General features: G+C 35.2%; 1 protein-coding gene across 2 annotated transcripts; it reads left to right on the top strand.

The window, feature by feature from the left end:
* The first annotated feature begins 2,437 nt into the window (after nucleotides 1–2,437).
* Nucleotides 2,438–14,053, top strand: LOC136821910 (coiled-coil domain-containing protein 148-like). 2 transcript variants are annotated; one of them, XM_067078140.1, is made up of 10 exons: nucleotides 2,438–2,550; nucleotides 2,780–3,638; nucleotides 3,910–4,054; nucleotides 4,491–4,697; nucleotides 5,045–5,185; nucleotides 7,046–7,164; nucleotides 7,420–7,537; nucleotides 7,757–7,807; nucleotides 7,950–8,039; nucleotides 13,763–14,053. In XM_067078140.1, exons 1-10 carry the CDS (start codon nucleotides 2,490–2,492, stop codon nucleotides 13,910–13,912), a joined length of 1,941 nt encoding a protein of 646 aa, XP_066934241.1. In that variant the 5' UTR covers nucleotides 2,438–2,489; the 3' UTR covers nucleotides 13,913–14,053. The 2 variants fall into 2 exon arrangements, with proteins under 2 accessions (XP_066934241.1, XP_066934243.1); XM_067078142.1 differs by lacking the exon at nucleotides 13,763–14,053 and adding an exon at nucleotides 8,540–8,617.
* The last annotated feature ends 7,080 nt before the right edge of the window (nucleotides 14,054–21,133 follow it).

Here is a 21,133-nt window from a genome sequence, read left to right as displayed (position 1 = left end):
ATCCCATGAAAAATTAGGTTGCGTGCTGTAGATCGAATCAGCTGCTCCTCCTGCTTTTCTTTTCGAATCGCATCTCCAATGTTTTTCTCGATGTGTTTGGATGTGATTTTAGCGTAGCTCATTGGTGGTCTTTTCTCTTCTTTCTTTTCGATGATGCTTTCAATCTTCTTTTCAAGCGTGGTTATTCTGGTGTCGATAGTTTCTTTCATTTCGTTGACCATAACATTGACATCTTGTGCTTTCAAATGGTTTATTTCTTCGTCCTGCCTTTTCATTATATTCTCACAGGCTTTGATTTCGTTTTTGAATCCTTCAATTTTTGATGTTTCATTTGAATTATACCTTTCCATTACCTGTGGTGCGATTTTGGTACTGTTTTGACACTGGAAACTTCTTGATTTGTATGACAAGCATATCTGGATCTGGTAAAGTGGCAGTTCTGTACAAAGATAATGGACTAAACGGTGGCACTTCCTGCATTGTAGGGTATCTTTTAGTGCGTTTTCTTCATTTATGATGCACTTTGACGGGCTACAAAAGTCGTTTATTGATGGTGATTTTTGATTATTTTCTTGAATTTTTTTCCGCCATCTTTGTGCATTTTTCAGACAACAACCGTTGATTAATACTTTTTAAAAATGGCCAGTTTCGGACCATGTTCAGGCCAGATTTTCGAAAACTTGCTACGATCGCGCGTGTAATTTCAGTCAGGACCCAATATTTATATTTTAAATTCCTTATTTTAGCAAACAAATTTAAAAATCTTCATCTTTATTCAAATATATATTGTTCAAATATAAAAGTTAATCATCTATTTTCCAATTAAGTTAGGAAAATTATTAAAAAGAATGATTTGAATCTTACATAATATGGTCTTCTTTTTATTCTTTATCCCCTTTCCCTTTTCGCGTGGTCTTCTCCTATTCGAAGCAAAATTTTTCTGGATCGTTTTTTGCACTGTTATACAACTTTGTGAATCAAACTGGTATTTGGAACTTTGAATTTGTCTAATGAAAATATTTAACAATGGATGATGATAAACCAGGAAAGGTAAATAAAATTAAATTCTACTATTCCTATGATGTAAATACATGGCCCGAACATGGTCTGAACAAAATGTTCGGACCAATTCAATAATACTTTTTTGTGGGCCGAGCATGGTCCGAACAGGCCCGAACATGTTCGGGCCATGCCGTGGGTCGTGACTGAGACTGAGATATAGAAATAAGTCAGAAGTGATAGTGTGATAAAACGAAGATTATGAGACTAAGGCGGCAATCACAAATATCTTCATTTCGCGTCCTCGTTGGGTCTAAAAAGTGAGTCGTTCGGTCAGTCGGTCGGTCGGTCGGTCGGTCGGTCGGTCGGTCGGTCGGTCGGTCGGTGGTCGGTCGGTCGGTCGGTCGGTCGGTCGGTCGGTCGGTCGGTCGGTCGGTCGGTCGGTCGGTCGGTCGGTCGGTCGGTCGGTCGGTCGGTCGGTCGGTCGGTCGGTCGGTCGGTCGGTCGGTCGGGTCGGTCGGTCGGTCGGTCGGTCGAATTGAATATGCAATTTGACAATGATGAGAGTCAAAGTCAATTTTTCTAAGTGGTCCCATTTTCCAACGTATTTGCAGATGTATTATATTTTATACTTATTTCACTAGATCTTACAATAAGAAAAAGCTGACTTCATAAATCACTTATAAATAAAAAAAGATGGCCGCTACTTCAGTTCCAACGTCTAATCCATCTCTTTTGTTGCCATTTGAACTCATCGACAAATGTATAGGATCTAAAATTCACATCATCATGAAAACAGACCGTGAAATTGTTGGCACTTTCCTTGGATTTGATGATTTTGTTAATGTTGTTTTGGAAAATGTCACAGAATTCGAGAACACTCCTGAGGGACGTCGTGTTACCAAACTGGACCAGATTTTGTTGAATGGAAATAATATTACAATGTTGGTTCCAGGAGGAGACGGACCAGAAGTTTGATTGGGATTTTGTATCAATAGTTGTAACATTTTCTTGGGTTATGCCATACATATGTTTTGTCTACAAGAAGACAGATTGGCGTATGACATGCTGATCAAAACTTACATATCACATTTAAGTGATCTCCATTGCTCATTTGAGAGATACACTTGGCTTTCTTACAGACAATTAAAATGACATCCCCAACATTCAGTTGTGTTTTTACATTAAAATTTTCTATTAAGCAAGATTTTTTATTGATATTTATGGAACAATATTGTTGCTAACATACAAGGAAAAAGAACAATTCTTGAATTATTAATCAATTTCATCTTTTCAATTTGTTTGATGTGAAAAACTGTTTCTAAATCTTTAAAAGCCTTGAGCAATTTTTAAAGTTTTGAATATCGATCGTTTGTGTGCTTGATAAGAGAATTCGAACATTGATTATTTTGCTTATGATGCTTTTAAAATGCACATTTTTATTTTTAGATAAAAAAACAGGTTAATACTAAACTAAAGAAGACAAAGCCATGAGTGGTAGAGATTTCAAGAACTTTCTTTCTGTCCACCAAAAGCAAATCGGACAGCAAGGTAAGTAAAGAAGTAGATTAAAGATATTCTGTTTTCAACAAAAATATAGATTAAAGTTCTTTCAGCTTCTTTAAAGAATTCTACATAAAATCAATAAATAGTTTAGCTTTTTCTAACTCAAATTTGTTCCTGGCATTAACTTATGGAAAAGTGTTTTGGTTATATTGGGGAGATTAGACATATAAGTTCATGGGTCGTGGTTATAGTCTTGCTCATTTTGTTATTTTAGATCCAAAACTTGTGCAAAGGTTCCTTGCAGGACACAAACCCAATTACAAACCTGTCGACTATGAGAAAGTTCAGCTACTCACACAAATTCGAAAATCCAGTGCAAATCGTGGCTTAAAGAGAGTTGAAAAGTTGGAACAAAATGTCAAGAAGAGTCGCGAGGAACAAATGATCCAAGAACACAGGCGTTTATGGGAAATCGAAATGCGTAAATTGAAAGAATCGGAAGAGAAAGTGTTGAGAGAGATAGAACTCCTTCATCCTTTAGCTCCTAATTTAAATGAAAAAACATCAGCTAAAGAAGAGCTATATGAGGAGATAACGGATTATGAGGATCACTTAAGATATGAACTCAAACGGTTCGTTAAAGGAACAGTTGACACTGTTCTGATGCTCCGCGAAGACCTGCTTTCTTGGTTGAAAACGAACCGACACAAACTAGCCATAGGACACCATGATAGTCAGCAAGAAGACGGAATTATAAAGACTATAGAATCAGTGAAACAGCAACAAAGCCACTTGATGGAAGACCTAGCAGACCAGAGACGGGAAATTGAAGAAGAGATATTCTCAATGGTATACGAACAAGATCTTCAACCAACAGACCATGGCTACGAAACAGACCGACCTAGTAGTTCATGTTCAGCTATGTCAGCTCACACAATAGCATCTACGAGTTGTTATTCGACTTTTGGTAAATTACCAAGAATCGAACTTGGTCCGCCATTGCATCTCAATGAGTTGTATTGCCCTGATGAACAACTTAGAGAAGATTGTCTCTTAGAATTTGACGTGCTTGATGAACGATATTCGATAGAGTTGGAGACTTTAGAAGAACAATACCATGATGTCATCTCAAAGTGAGTCGGCTTGCTTTTGAATCTTTCTCTACCATAATTTATATTCCTTGGTATTTTCCTTCTCATCCTGTCTCGTCTATGAAAAGCTAACTTGTGTATCACGTGAAAGGTTTTTTTGGGGATTTTAAAGTCACTGAACTAATTTTAACTTTTGAAGATTGCCTTCACTAACTTTTACCATGATTTAGATATAAGTGGGTTTGTTAGACTCTAAGAACGTCAGCTTATGCCCTCTAGTTGTTTCGTAAAGTTCGATTATGTATTTTTCTAGCATGCCAAACAATGGGTGGTCAGATGATGATTGTCTGCGTTTTCGACACACTATCAACCAATACAATTCCATTTCGAACAACAGACGGCAAATGTACCTGCATCGGTTAGCTATTGAATTCCCTGAGAAGACTTCCAGAGACATTGTGAGTGCTTTTTTTGTTTCAAACCAAAGGTATTTCTATGCTCATAATATGCGTACAATGTATTTAAAAATTGTTAATGAACTTTTAATTAAATTCAACGAAGTCTCATAATAATGCATATCAGACACTCCATAATTCGTAATACCAATGTGTTTGACTTTATACAGTGTTAAATGTTCTTCCGCCTTAGATGGGTTTCCGTCTCAGCGAAATATATAAAGAGGCTTTTCCAAGGCTGTTTCCTTTTGCTGCAGTTTGCTGCATAATTCACCAAAGTTTCAAAAATATGCCTTAATTTGCTGTGTAATAACCATTATCCATCCCAGACGAAAAACGCTTGCCGTGACCACTATTAACAAAGAAGGAATAAACTAATTCAAGTCTCGTTATTCTTATTTCCTTCTCCTTGATTTTGACATTATTAAACCTTTTTCAGAAAAATTTCGAGCAATTTGCTTTCCGGCACAAAAGTTTGCAGAGGCGTATGAAAGCACTCTTGTTGGCATGGCGACGTGATCGAGAGGACCTTATTCTTCGTGTGACGGCTATTTTCCATGAAGCAGCGCTCCAGTATAAAAAGAAACAAAAAGATGTGATTGAGCATACAAAACAAAAGTTCGTTTGTAACTATCTCAGAGAAAAGGTTAGTATGCACCCTTTATACTGCGCTGATTTTGGTAATCATGGTTTCCGTGTAAAGCTCAGTGGATAGATGTTTTGTAAAACTCCATCGTACGCTTGCAGGATCGATGTTGTACTTAAATTTTTATGTAAACGGGAAAATGATAAGCTATCGGTCTAAATTGATTGCTACTGGCACCATGCTAGGTGTTTTCTTCGCTTGTTTAGAATTGCTTTTCCTTTCAAATGTGTAATAAGGGTACATCTTACAGTACTACCGTGGGGCCCCTGTTTGGAGATGGGTAGAAGGTTGGTTTCGTATTTAACTGTATAGCTACTTTTTTTCACTTTTTTGTTTTTTTTTTTCAGTTGAACGATTACCGTGAAGAAAGGTTGGAACTCATGAAACTTGAAGCTGATGAGCAACGAATACGGGAAGAAGCTGAAACACGAAAACGAAAAGCCAAAGAAAAGAAAGAAAAATCCAAACGTGATAAAGAAAAACAAAAGGTTTGATTATCTTCACAAAAGAGTACTTAGACATTATGCAGTAATTTTGTAATGATGACATAGTTGACCCTGAATCGAAGAAACTTTGAAGGAAAGAAAATTTGGCGGATTCGGCCAGAATTGATTTCCGCCATCCGTCGATTCCCGCCAAAATTTCTTTCCTTAAGGTAGATAACAAAGATCCCGTTCTATTACTTATTTTAAGTTATTCCATTACTAGTACGAGTTACTTGACTTCGGATGAGCTGGATTTTTTACAAGCTGGGATGCGATTTTCTTTGTGTGTATTTTACGGAACAAGCACACCCGATATGTTATACCTCCAAAAAATTCTCTAACCCCAAGTTCCGAAGTCCCGAGTTGAACTGTAGCAACGCTCTCCAAAGTATCTACAACCCCAGGTCCCGAGGTTCCGAAGTCCCGAGTTGAACTGTGCCAACACTCTCCAAAGTATCTACAACCCCAGGTCCCGAGGTCCCGAAGTCCCGAGTTGAACTGTGCCAACACTCTCTAAAGTATCTACAACCCCAGGTCCCGAGGTCCCGAAGTCCCGAGTTGAACTGTGCCAACACTCTCCAAAGTATCTACTCCCCCAAGTCCCGAGGTCCCGAGTTGAGTTATGTATGTTCTCTTCACCCATAAAAACCCACACCCCCAGGTCCCGAGGACTTTGAAGGAGTGACAATTACGAGGGTTTTTAACACATCACACACAGTAGTCTGAATCGCAGACCTCTACAAAACCACAGGTAGTATAGGTCTGCTTAATGATCTACCAACCGCTTTCCGGTTCGCAAAGGAAATCTTGGCGAGTAATTTGATTGACATTGATGTGCGCGCAAAAACGATCGTTTCGAACGTTTTCAATGGAATGTTTACATTTGAAATTCGAATCCCAGACCAGAAAAACAAAACAGAAAAAAGATAAAAAACAATCTGATGCGCGCATTATGTACAGTCTGTAGATTTATTTTTGACTTTTGCTTTTATGAGATATCTGGTATGTAGATTTATCAAAACTTTTCCATCAGCTCTTCGGTCGAAGCTCAAAAAATACAAATATGAACACAAAAGTGAAAGAAAACAACCAGAAACACTTCAATCTCTTCAAAGAATTGAAGCTAAGTGCCTGAAAATATACAAAGGCCACACAGTATTAAAAAGTGAAATGCCAAAGCTGAAGAAAAGTTCTTTGTTTGTTTTAACATTTAAAGGCCCTTTGAAGGAACAACAACACTCCCTTTTGTAGAATCATAAAGAAGTAATGTCAGAAATATTCAATATGACCCCCAAAATGTACTGTATATACATAACTAGAATACCTTGAAATAATCTGCAACATATCTGTAGAACTGACAAAACAATTATCTGGAGCCAAAGTGATCAACGAATCCATTGTGGTAAAAAATTATACACTCATGCAAGTCCAAATTAAAGCATCAAAATGTAGTTTTGTGAAGCAAAATTTTGTTGGTGCACACAGAAGATACATCAGGGCACTTAAATTCAATAAATCTAATTTCTCATCTTTTACAAAATCTCCACATTAAACAAGAAAGGAGGAAGAAAAACAAGCAAACTTCCTTCCGCCTACTTTTTTTTCAAAATCCAAATATATTTTCCAATCTATGATTTGGTGCCTCACAGAAAATTTAAACATTACGTAATGTTATATTTGTAGACACTCGCCAGCTAAAAATGTCTTTAGCCGTATATCGGCTAAAGGCAGCAAATCTCTGGACAAAGGAAATATAGCTTATTAAGCATCCTCTATAAGGAGCACGAATCCGTTAGTGGATGCCAGCAGCCTACACACACACAGCAAATCCTACAATTTTCACTTCATGATTTCTTTTTTCAGATTCAAGAGTACAAGGAGAGACAAAACATACACACGGCTCAACTTGAGGAACTGGACCAATTACGTCTGATCGAATTGCAAGAAAGAAGAGCAATGCAAAGATGCCATGACATGGAAAGGTAAAAAACGCTTCGATGTTTCTTCTTGGATTTCGTTGATAGCGCTCTGATGTGTAGGATCAATTTGATAGAGAGCAAGCTTTAATTGAGACTTGAGAGAACTAGAAGAATTTGACCTCTTTAACCTTTAATGTAAAGTTAAGTTACTCCCATAAACTAACCTCGCTTATCTTGCTATAAAGTTATGTGACCCAAACACGTTTAGGCTTTTATCTTCAATTGACCAAATTTTAATATCGATGTTTGTTTATTCAGAGTGAAATATCGAGACGAAGTGCGCACGGAGAAATTGGAAGACCTTCGACAACAGAAATTCAACGAAGAAATGGAACAAGTTGAAAAAGAAAAACGGATGAAAAAGATCACAGAACAGGTCTGTGTTTTTAGGGAGGTATCCTCTGATTTAATCACTTTCTCAAAATGAATAACTTTTGGAAATTTCAAAAAAAGGATTTTGGGGCATGGATTTATTTAAAAAGCGAGGGGCATTTATTAGAAAAGTATTTTTTCGTTCAACCTTCATACCAAGAAGTGTTGTGTATTATAATTCTGCAGAAGTAGATTTTATTCAAGTGTTTAACTTCAAATTTAGATTAACTCAAATGTCAAGGAAGATGCAAATCGTATATATGAACCAACACAGGTATGGGCCATCAAAATTCTCGTTCTAATTCCCATTCTAAATCTTTTCTTACGTTCTACTTTTCTTCTTTAATTACAATTTTATCGTGTGCTATCAATCAATTTTTACAATGCTATCATTCATGTTCATTTTTTCTTTTTAGACGACATTAGCTCACACGCGTGTTGAAGATCATGTGGAACGTGACGCAAAAGCTCCCTTGTTCAATGTATATACGTACAACGTAAACCAGGTCAGTAATAAGTTGATTATCTCGAGTATAGTTGTGTATTCCGTGTTTCAATAGCGCTCCGCCCGGTACACGTCAGTTATTTTAACTCAAGTTTGTATGAGTTCCAAACCCATAGTTCATTTCAAAATGATTTAAAAACCGTGAAAGTTATTACCTTTCTTTTGATATTGTAAGTAATTAATGTGTGCGAGGAATTAACGCAAAGGGGCCGTCTACATAGTACGTACGCACTAAAATATCAAAAATCGAGTACCCCCTCCCCCCAGCACGCAAGCGTACGCAAATGGCTATACCCCCTGATAAGTACGTACTTTTTCATTCACCCCCCCCCCCTCTCGGTTGAAGAAAATTTCGAACTCAAATCGTTTGGTTCGGGTCTTTATTTCATACATGAAACTCAATGTTTATTAAGAAACTTTTTCTTTTCCTTGATGCGTATAAGAAGCGTAAAAATCATACGTACATTTTCCTTTGACCCCTCCCCTCCCCTCCCCCCTTAGTGCGTACGTACTACGTGGACGACCCCAAAGGAGGATGGGATTGCAAGTCGCACAAACAGATAAATTGGGCAGGTTTGTTCCTATTTTTAGATACACCGTGGTACGATATAGTACTAGCTAATAGCCAAGGCTATGATGCGCCCGTTGCAATGTTTTTCTGGGAAACTGACGTCGGTTAGTGATAACCAAGGAAACAAAAAGCAGGAGGCCCAAATAATTACAGTTTCTGTAAACCATTTCAATGACATGTTAAATGAGTCAGAAAGTTGCAATAAAATTTGCTTTTTTAAGTTTTATTTATAAGAACTGCAAGGAAAATGTGTAAAAACAAAACAATATATAGTTTTCTTAAAAATCACACAAGAAGTCTTCTTTGCCACTCCTTTTTGGTCCTTGTACAGGAAAAAATAAATTTAGCAGCTTCCAAGTGTAGAACACCTAAAATCAATATACAACAACAGAACAACAAAAATCAATATTTTTTTTTAAACATAATTCACTCCAAGTCATCTAGAAGAAATTTAGTTCAGTAAAACATAAATAAAATATTAAAAAAAGATAAAATTGATTGTGAATTAATTATCTATCGATTGTGTTAATGTATCAGTTAGTTATTAAGTCAGTAAAAATCAATAGGTAATCGATGTAATGTACTTAAATTGATACTGATCGACTGCAATCAATATTTAATCATAATTGATTATTTATCAATCATAATCAATAATCGCACCATCTGGATTTTTGTCCATAATTTGTTGAAAAATACTTTGGTCTTACTTAAATCAAATTCCAGTAACACTTTATCATAATAAATGATCTAAAAGTTCATCAAACCACCCATTGTCTTCAATAGCAAATCGCAGTGGTGAAAAACTCAAACCCATGCATCAATCGCAATCGCAATTAATAACCACAAGAACTGGATTTTGTCCATAATTTGTTGAAAAATGCTTTGGTCTTACTTAATCAAATTCCAGTAACACTTCATCATAATAAATGATCCAAAAGTTCATCAAATCATCCATCGTCTTCAATATCAAATCGCAGTTTGGTGAAAAACTCCAAGGCGACAATCAAAAATATGTTCCGTTCGCGTCAGCCGACTGACCAACTTGGCAGACAAAAATTCCTAGTCAGACGAGTCAGAAAATTGTCTGAATTTTTCATCAAGCGAACGAATAAATATTAAAAACTACCTTAAAGGAAGAAATTTTGGCGGGAATTTAATTTGGCAGATGGCCAAAAAAGTTTTTTCAGAGGGAATCAATCTAATTTGGCGGATGGACGAAAAAACTAAACTTGGCGGGAATTTAATTTGGCGGTCGCTTAAAAATTTAACCTTAAGATGGCGTCAAAACAGCGAAAAAATAGCAAAAACACCTTAAAAGAGATCATATTTTCAAAATGTTTAATTTGGCGGGAATTTAATTTGGCGGATTGCGAAAAAAGAAATTTTGGCGGTAACTTAATTTGGCGGATTTCAGTCAAATCCGCCAAATCCGCAAATTTTCTTTCCGCCAAAATTTCTTCCTTTAAGGTATATATACTTTGAAACCATTTTCCAAAAAACCCGACTAAATTTACTACCGACCGACCGACTCAATTTTAAGAAAATTTTTGACGCGAACGGAACATATTTTCGATTGCCGCCCAACCCATGCATCAATCAATCGCAATCACAATAATTAATAATCGCAACGTCTGGATTTTTGTCCATAATTTGTTGAAAGATACTTTCATCTTACTTAATGAAATTCCAGTATACGATCTAAAAGTTCATCAAATATTGTTCATCACGTTATCGTCTTCAATCGATTTGCAGTGAAAGCCGCCATAATTTGGTGAAAATTACTTCTCTCGTCTTCTTCATTACATTTACATAGGAAATGTATACGTTAGGATACTTCATCCAATAATCCATCCATAACTTTCTCCAAGCCCAACAGGAAAATATGTTTTTTATTGCAATCAACCATCGCATCATCATTCATTGAATGTCATGGAATCATAACAAACAACAAACCAAAACAAAGCAAAAAATAAGTCTCATTTTTGGTAAAAAATAGTTCATAAAAATCAACGAAAACTAGAGCAAATAAAGTCTTTACAATATAAAAGAAAGTCCGAAAATGTTCATTTTGACTTTTCAATACATGAAAAACAACAAAGTGAGTTTTTTTAAAATTACAATATTTCGTACTCAAAACTAGTACATCATTCAGGTAAAAGTTCTCTTACAAACGTGTCGATGAGTTTTATGTAAAAATCTTGCTAATTAAAACAATTAAAATTAGAAAATGTTCACTAGAGGATAAAACAATTAATCAATAAAATGTGGTGAATAGTAAACAATAGAAAAATATAAGACATGAGAACATAATTAGTCAAAATCCCAATGGAAAAAGAAAGGCTAAAACAAAGAGGCCTGAATAGGAGGCAAGACGATAGAAACGACTCAAGAGACAAAAATTAGACAAAACCTAGGAAAAAAGATATAAATCTCTTGAGGCTTTGAGGCCGTGGTTCAAAATAGGTGATTTTCTTTTAATGTATAATGCTTCTTTTATAAGAAGAATGTTCCAATTTGAGGCTGAATCAATGATCTTTGTATTGTTCTCTACGCAGTTTAGGTAGTAGTCTCTCGTTTCAGACTTTGTCAATTCACCAAGTCCATGATGTAGAAGATTGGTCATGTAACGCATTTCTTGGCAACTGGTCAGATGATCATAAATTGCAGTATTACTTGACTTATTCTTATTAGAGGTGGCATGCTCCACACAACGCTCGTGAAGATTTCTATCTGTTTTACCAATATAGTCGGCACTACATCCAGGACAAGTAAAGTGGTAGACGACACTTGATTTTAAAAGACTTGGTGTTTTATCTTTCATATTTGTAAAAAATGATAACTTGTTTGTAGAATATATCACTTTAAACTTTATTTTCTTGTCGGGCTGTACTGACCTTTTCAGCTTCTTTTCAAGTCTGTCAAGAAGTTGTTCACATTGGGTCCCATGATAGGTGGTCTTGATCCAAATGGTGGTTTCAGTTTCACGATATGTATCAGGTTTATTTGATACAGTGTTTTGGAGAGTTCGGAAAATCAAACTTTTGCACACGTGTTGTGGGAAACCATTCCAAGATGCGAACTTCTTAATTAGAGTAAGTTCGTGTGGAAGTTTATTATCAGAACATAAACGATTTGCCCTTGTGATTAAACTCCGTATCCATGAGGTTTTGTATCTCCATGGGGTGTGACTTTGAAAATTGATATACTGTCCAGTGTTTGTATCTTTTCGGTAGACAGACAGACCATCAGGAGAAATTTCGATATCAAGAAAATGTGGTGTTTCATTATCAAATCTATCAACAGTAAATTGAATGCTTTTATCGAAAGTGTTTAATTTTTGATGAATTCGATCGACGTCATTTGGTTTCACAAGGAGAAGCGTATCGTCTACATAGCGTCCGTAGAACTTAATTAATCCTTCATTTACAAGTGGCACAACAATAGACTTTTCAAGTTCGGTCATGATAATATTGGCAAGAAGAGGACCCATCGAACTGCCCATACTTACACCGTCAGTCTGCTCGTAGAGTTGACCATTACAGTACAGCCCGACAAGAAAATAAAGTTTAAAGTGATATATTCTACAAACAAGTTATCATTTTTTACAAATATGAAAGATAAAACACCAAGTCTTTTAAAATCAAGTGTCGTCTACCACTTTACTTGTCCTGGATGTAGTGCCGACTATATTGGTAAAACAGATAGAAATCTTCACGAGCGTTGTGTGGAGCATGCCACCTCTAATAAGAATAAGTCAAGTAATACTGCAATTTATGATCATCTGACCAGTTGCCAAGAAATGCGTTACATGACCAATCTTCTACATCATGGACTTGGTGAATTGACAAAGTCTGAAACGAGAGACTACTACCTAAACTGCGTAGAGAACAATACAAAGATCATTGATTCAGCCTCAAATTGGAACATTCTTCTTATAAAAGAAGCATTATACATTAAAAGAAAATCACCTATTTTGAACCACGGCCTCAAAGCCTCAAGAGATTTTATATCTTTTTTCCTAGGTTTTGTCTAATTTTTGTCTCTTGAGTCGTTTCTATCGTCTTGCCTCCTATTCAGGCCTCTTTGTTTTAGCCTTTCTTTTTCCATTGGGATTTTGACTAATTATGTTCTCATGTCTTATATTTTTCTATTGTTTACTATTCACCACATTTAATGATTAATTGTTTTATCCTCTAGTGAACATTTTCTAATTTTAATTGTTTTAATTAGCAAGATTTTTACATAAAACTCATCGACACGTTTGTAAGAGAACTTTTACCTGAATGATGTACTAGTTTTGAGTACGAAATATTGTAATTTTAAAAAAACTCACTTTGTTGTTTTTCATGTATTGAAAAGTCAAAATGAACATTTTCGGACTTTCTTTTATATTGTATTATTTGAAATTGTCAGCTGGATCTGGATTCTGGAAAAGTCTTTACACGATGCAAAAAGGCATGTCCCAAACACTATCGCTTCGGTAGCCATCTTGAATAACCTTTTAATGAATCCGATCGGAAGAAAGATAGGAAATCGGGGAAATACTACGAAAAGTAGTTTAATCGAGCAAGGCTCTTATCTTTGTTAACATTAACATGCGTGAAAAAAACACAAAATAAAAAATGAATGATCGAGAACAAACATGAATAATCGAGCCGGAAAACTGAATCGTGAGATTTTCCCTAGGTACTCCTCATTAAGGCGCCCTTGACGGGCGCAACTACAATCATTGCCAAAATATATTGACAATTTTGAGAATTTTAACGTTTTTCAGAATTTAAAGCTCTGGGCGGAAATTGCGATTTCAGTAATTCTACTTTGTTTCATTGGATTTCTCGATTTGGGAGGGGTTAAGTGGCTTTCAGGCTATATTCCAAGCCTTATTGGAATATTTTTGAGCTTTAAAATCATGAAGCCCTTTAAAACTCTACTTTCAAACCGTATTTTCACTTGCGATTTTAAAATTTTGAGGGAATTCATCTTTAGTGCCAAATATTAGGGCGGTGATTATACAAAAAACTTTTAAGTATGGCACTATATAGACCCATGAAACTTTATTACCGTTTTGAAACAGTATTTGGGTGATGGAGTTGAGCAAAATCTAACTGCGTCAAAAGATCAACCTTTTTCCTCAAACTCTACTTTAATTATAGGTGGCACAAGATAAGAGAGTCAAAATTGAAGCAGCGTTACGGAGGGCGAATCTCCATATGACTGATTATGGGCGGAACATGATAGCGAACGCCCAACCACCCTCGAAACCAAGACCTGACATGCAATCTACCGCTTTCAACAAAACGTGAGATTTAAAATTTTATTTTAAACTTGTACAATATTATAAAGAAATTAATAATTATTTTTTTGATTCGGCTGTAAATTTAAAATTATTTATGGATACGTTTTTTTTTATTTATTGGAAAAGATTTGTGAAATTAAATTCAAAAAATTGTCTCTTTGACTAATATCGTTACTGTACGTCTCCAGTCAAAATTTAGTGTTGATTGCATCAAGGATTTATTATACAGGGTGTCCCTAATTAAAGTATCGAGTTTGAACATGCGATTGAGTAGAAAGTTTTAAGTGTGCATTCACAAAATTGTATTTTAAGCTCTCCCTCTTTTCTTTGTCATTACGATTAATTTATACGTTGTAACTACCTTTTGTAATAAGCCTGTGTGATGGAGAACGTTCTTATATTTTAGCGATAACACACACAAACTTTTCTACTCAAGCGATAACACACACAAACTTTTCTACTCAATCGCATGTTCAAACTCGATACTTTAATTAGGGACACCCTGTACACTGGATATACAAGTAACAGATTTTTGCCGATTTCTCGTGTACTAGCTATGTCCGCAGTAATGATATTATTGTTCACTCTCCTTCCCTCATTAAATGATTTTTCGAAGCATTTTTATTGCATTTCTTATCGAAAATCACTCATCCAATTCCCAAAAGAGACCTAAAACTTTCCTGTGAGAGTCCTCAGATTCTTCCACTTAATTGCTAATTATAAGTCGTTATGACGTTTATAAGTCGTTATGACTTTCTCAAGCTGTGAGAAAGATGCAAAAGACGTGTGTGTATAAGAAATTTAATGTTGACACCGGAAATTTTCAAACTTCAACCTCAAAGAAACCACTTTGCCACCACGTGCCTCCAAAGGATTTTCATACCACAGTGGAGCCAAGACACTCAAATCTTATGTATGTTAATTTAGTCTCGTGTTTAAAGTGATATATTCTACAAACAAGTTATCATTTTTTACAAATATGAAAGATAAAACACCAAGTCTTTTAAAATCAAGTGTCGTCTACCACTTTACTTGTCCTGGATGTAGTGCCGACTATATTGGTAAAACAGATAGAAATCTTCACGAGCGTTGTGTGTGGAGCATGCCACCTCTAATAGAATAAGTCAAGTAATACTGCAATTTATGATCATCTGACCAGTTGCCAAGAAATGCGTTACATGACCAATCTTCTACATCATGGACTTGGTGAATTGACAAAGTCTGAAACGAGAGACTACTACCTAAACTGCGTAGAGAACAATACAAAGATCATTGATTCAGCCTCAAATTGGAACATTCTTCTTATAAAAGAAGCATTATACATTAAAAGAAAATCACCTATTTTGAACCACGGCCTCAAAGCCTCAAGAGATTTATATCTTTTTTCCTAGGTTTTGTCTAATTTTTGTCTCTTGAGTCGTTTCTATCGTCTTGCCTCCTATTCAGGCCTCTTTGTTTTAGCCTTTCTTTTTCCATTGGGATTTTGACTAATTATGTTCTCATGTCTTATATTTTTTCTATTGTTTACTATTCACCACATTTTATTGATTAATTGTTTTATCCTCTAGTGAACATTTTCTAATTTTAATTGTTTTAATTAGCAAGATTTTTACATAAAACTCATCGACACGTTTGTAAGAGAACTTTTACCTGAATGATGTACTAGTTTTGAGTACGAAATATTGTAATTTTAAAAAAACTCACTTTGTTGTTTTTCATGTATTGAAAAGTCAAAATGAACATTTTCGGACTTTCTTTTATATTGTATTATTTGAAATTGTCAGCTGGATCTGGATTCTGGAAAAGTCTTTACACGATGCAAAAAGGCATGTCCCAAACACTATCGCTTCGGTAGCCATCTTGAATAACCTTTTAATGAATCCGATCGGAAGAAAGATAGGAAATCGGGGAAATACTACGAAAAGTAGTTTAATCGAGCAAGGCTCTTATCTTTGTTAACATTAACATGCGTGAAAAAAACACAAAATAAAAAATGAATGATCGAGAACAAACATGAATAATCGAGCCGGAAAACTGAATCGTGAGATTTTCCCTAGGTACTCCTCATTAAGGCGCCCTTGACGGGCGCAACTACAATCATTGCCAAAATATATTGACAATTTTGAGAATTTTAACGTTTTTCAGAATTTAAAGCTCTGGGCGGAAATTGCGATTTCAGTAATTCTACTTTGTTTCATTGGATTTCTCGATTTGGGAGGGGTTAAGTGGCTTTCAGGCTATATTCCAAGCCTTATTGGAATATTTTTGAGCTTTAAAATCATGAAGCCCTTTAAAACTCTACTTTCAAACCGTATTTTCACTTGCGATTTTAAAATTTTGAGGGAATTCATCTTTAGTGCCAAAATATTAGGGCGGTGATTATACAAAAAACTTTTTAAGTATGGCACTATATAGACCCATGAAACTTTATTACCGTTTTGAAACAGTATTTGGGTGATGGAGTTGAGCAAAATCTAACTGCGTCAAAAGATCAACCTTTTTCCTCAAACTCTACTTTAATTATAGGTGGCACAAGATAAGAGAGTCAAAATTGAAGCAGCGTTACGGAGGGCGAATCTCCATATGACTGATTATGGGCGGAACATGATAGCGAACGCCCAACCACCCTCGAAACCAAGACCTGACATGCAATCTACCGCTTTCAACAAAACGTGAGATTTAAAATTTTATTTTAAACTTGTACAATATTATAAAGAAATTAATAATTATTTTTTTGATTCGGCTGTAAATTTAAAATTATTTATGGATACGTTTTTTTTTATTTATTGGAAAAGATTTGTGAAATTAAATTCAAAAAATTGTCTCTTTGACTAATATCGTTACTGTACGTCTCCAGTCAAAATTTAGTGTTGATTGCATCAAGGATTTATTATACAGGGTGTCCCTAATTAAAGTATCGAGTTTGAACATGCGATTGAGTAGAAAGTTTTAAGTGTGCATTCACAAAATTGTATTTTAAGCTCTCCCTCTTTTTTCTTTGTCATTACGATTAATTTATACGTTGTAACTACCTTTTGTAATAAGCCTGTGTGATGGAGAACGTTCTTATATTTTAGCGATAACACACACAAACTTTTCTACTCAAGCGATAACACACACAAACTTTTCTACTCAATCGCATGTTCAAACTCGATACTTTAATTAGGGACACCCTGTACACTGGATATACAAGTAACAGATTTTTGCCGATTTCTCGTGTACTAGCTATGTCCGCAGTAATGATATTATTGTTCACTCTCCTTCCCTCATTAAATGATTTTTCGAAGCATTTTTATTGCATTTCTTATCGAAAATCACTCATCCAATTCCCAAAAGAGACCTAAAACTTTCCTGTGAGAGTCCTCAGATTCTTCCACTTAATTGCTAATTATAAGTCGTTATGACGTTTATAAGTCGTTATGACTTTCTCAAGCTGTGAGAAAGATGCAAAAGACGTGTGTGTATAAGAAATTTAATGTTGACACCGGAAATTTTCAAACTTCAACCTCAAAGAAACCACTTTGCCACCACGTGCCTCCAAAGGATTTTCATACCACAGTGGAGCCAAGACACTCAAATCTTATGTATGTTAATTTAGTCTCGTGTTTAAAGTGATATATTCTACAAACAAGTTATCATTTTTTACAAATATGAAAGATAAAACACCAAGTCTTTTAAAATCAAGTGTCGTCTACCACTTTACTTGTCCTGGATGTAGTGCCGACTATATTGGTAAAACAGATAGAAATCTTCACGAGCGTTGTGTGGAGCATGCCACCTCTAATAAGAATAAGTCAAGTAATACTGCAATTTATGATCATCTGACCAGTTGCCAAGAAATGCGTTACATGACCAATCTTCTACATCATGGACTTGGTGAATTGACAAAGTCTGAAACGAGAGACTACTACCTAAACTGCGTAGAGAACAATACAAAGATCATTGATTCAGCCTCAAATTGGAACATTCTTCTTATAAAAGAAGCATTATACATTAAAAGAAAATCACCTATTTTGAACCACGGCCTCAAAGCCTCAAGAGATTTATATCTTTTTTTCCTAGGTTTTGTCTAATTTTTGTCTCTTGAGTCGTTTCTATCGTCTTGCCTCCTATTCAGGCCTCTTTGTTTTAGCCTTTCTTTTTCCATTGGGATTTTGACTAATTATGTTCTCATGTCTTATATTTTTCTATTGTTTACTATTCACCACATTTTATTGATTAATTGTTTTATCCTCTAGTGAACATTTTCTAATTTTAATTGTTTTAATTAGCAAGATTTTTACATAAAAACTCATCGACACGTTTGTAAGAGAACTTTTACCTGAATGATGTACTAGTTTTGAGTACGAAATATTGTAATTTTAAAAAAACTCACTTTGTTGTTTTTCATGTATTGAAAAGTCAAAATGAACATTTTCGGACTTTCTTTTATATTGTATTATTTGAAATTGTCAGCTGGATCTGGATTCTGGAAAAGTCTTTACACGATGCAAAAAGGCATGTCCCAAACACTATCGCTTCGGTAGCCATCTTGAATAACCTTTTAATGAATCCGATCGGAAGAAAGATAGGAAATCGGGGAAATACTACGAAAAGTAGTTTAATCGAGCAAGGCTCTTATCTTTGTTAACATTAACATGCGTGAAAAAAACACAAAATAAAAAATGAATGATCGAGAACAAACATGAATAATCGAGCCGGAAAACTGAATCGTGAGATTTTCCCTAGGTACTCCTCATTAAGGCGCCCTTGACGGGCGCAACTACAATCATTGCCAAAATATATTGACAATTTTGAGAATTTTAACGTTTTTCAGAATTTAAAGCTCTGGGCGGAAATTGCGATTTCAGTAATTCTACTTTGTTTCATTGGATTTCTCGATTTGGGAGGGGTTAAGTGGCTTTCAGGCTATATTCCAAGCCTTATTGGAATATTTTTGAGCTTTAAAATCATGAAGCCCTTTAAAACTCTACTTTCAAACCGTATTTTCACTTGCGATTTTAAAATTTTGAGGGAATTCATCTTTAGTGCCAAATATTAGGGCGGTGATTATACAAAAAACTTTTAAGTATGGCACTATATAGACCCATGAAACTTTATTACCGTTTTGAAACAGTATTTGGGTGATGGAGTTGAGCAAAATCTAACTGCGTCAAAAGATCAACCTTTTTCCTCAAACTCTACTTTAATTATAGGTGGCACAAGATAAGAGAGTCAAAATTGAAGCAGCGTTACGGAGGGCGAATCTCCATATGACTGATTATGGGCGGAACATGATAGCGAACGCCCAACCACCCTCGAAACCAAGACCTGACATGCAATCTACCGCTTTCAACAAAACGTGAGATTTAAAATTTTATTTTAAACTTGTACAATATTATAAAGAAATTAATAATTATTTTTTTGATTCGGCTGTAAATTTAAAATTATTTATGGATACGTTTTTTTTTATTTATTGGAAAAGATTTGTGAAATTAAATTCAAAAAATTGTCTCTTTGACTAATATCGTTACTGTACGTCTCCAGTCAAAATTTAGTGTTGATTGCATCAAGGATTTATTATACAGGGTGTCCCTAATTAAAGTATCGAGTTTGAACATGCGATTGAGTAGAAAGTTTTAAGTGTGCATTCACAAAATTGTATTTTAAGCTCTCCCTCTTTTTTCTTTGTCATTACGATTAATTTATACGTTGTAACTACCTTTTGTAATAAGCCTGTGTGATGGAGAACGTTCTTATATTTTAGCGATAACACACACAAACTTTTCTACTCAATCGCATGTTCAAACTCGATACTTTAATTAGGGACACCCTGTACACTGGATATACAAGTAACAGATTTTTGCCGATTTCTCGTGTACTAGCTATGTCCGCAGTAATGATATTATTGTTCACTCTCCTTCCCTCATTAAATGATTTTTCGAAGCATTTTTATTGCATTTCTTATCGAAAATCACTCATCCAATTCCCAAAAGAGACCTAAAACTTTCCTGTGAGAGTCCTCAGATTCTTCCACTTAATTGCTAATTATAAGTCGTTATGACGTTTATAAGTCGTTATGACTTTCTCAAGCTGTGAGAAAGATGCAAAAGACGTGTGTGTATAAGAAATTTAATGTTGACACCGGAAATTTTCAAACTTCAACCTCAAAGAAACCACTTTGCCACCACGTGCCTCCAAAGGATTTTCATACCACAGTGGAGCCAAGACACTCAAATCTTATGTATGTTAATTTAGTCTCTTCTGGGGACAGTCTTGGAAATATGTTTCCAATTGAAAATTTCGTGTCACTGTAAGCATTTTGCGTGAATTTCTTGTCTAATGATGTTTTTCTCACATTACATTTCACAAATGTATCCAGCTCGGAATGCTAGCCTTACTTTCAAACTTTTTTTCTGCAAATGTACAAAAAGAAAGAGCTAGAGAACTTTTTGAAAATAAGACTGATAAACATTTTTAAAAATTAGACATCTTCGAGCCGCCATGACAGTTGTCCTTTGCGGACAAAGCTAGAACATCAATTGTTTTCTGAAACAATGAAAATACAATGATCGCTCTCCATCGTTTTATGAGCCGTTTATCCAGTGTATAATAAATCTTTGATTGCATTAATAGATTTGAAAACGTCGATTTCAGCTTTTGGATGATATCTTGAGATCTTTCCGTAATCCGTTCCATGGTTTCTGCCCCCCCCCCTTAAAATAAGGGGGGAGCAAAAAAATTGTCTTTTAAAAAAGGGGGGATTTTTGTAATTTTTAGAAAATCAGGGGGACCCTTTATCAAGGGCTGCAAGAATCTATTAAAACAAGAACAAAGGGGGGACTAAAATTTGAAAACTGTTGATTGAATTTCAGATGTTATGTCTTTGGTTTTACTGATAATAATTTTCTTTATCTAATAATATCTTCTTTCCCACTTTCGTGCTCACAATTTCATGCCCACTTTTTTTGGGACAAGCTAGAGTTTTTACAAGCTCTTATTTGATTTGGTTGGTCGTTAAGATGTAATAAAAGAATCTCATCACTTTTTCTAAAGAACGCGTCATCTCTATCACTTTAAATGGCCAATTAGTGAAGTATCTTGTAAAAACTCCAAGGCATCTCCTTTTTTTGCAGACCATGCTAAATTGAAACTTATGTACAATGTAGATTTTTTTGCTCTAAAAGAGTTTAAAATTTGAAAAATGCACTGCGCCGCACATACCGTCAGTTGGTAAACCCACTGCCTA

Source organism: Clytia hemisphaerica, unplaced genomic scaffold (genome assembly GCF_902728285.1).
Source record: "Clytia hemisphaerica strain Z4C2 unplaced genomic scaffold, Clytia hemisphaerica genome assembly, whole genome shotgun sequence".
In the NCBI taxonomy this organism is placed as follows: domain Eukaryota; kingdom Metazoa; phylum Cnidaria; class Hydrozoa; order Leptothecata; family Clytiidae; genus Clytia; species Clytia hemisphaerica.
The sequence above is the reverse complement of the archived record's forward strand: the minus strand, read 5'-3'. Positions and strand labels throughout refer to the sequence as shown.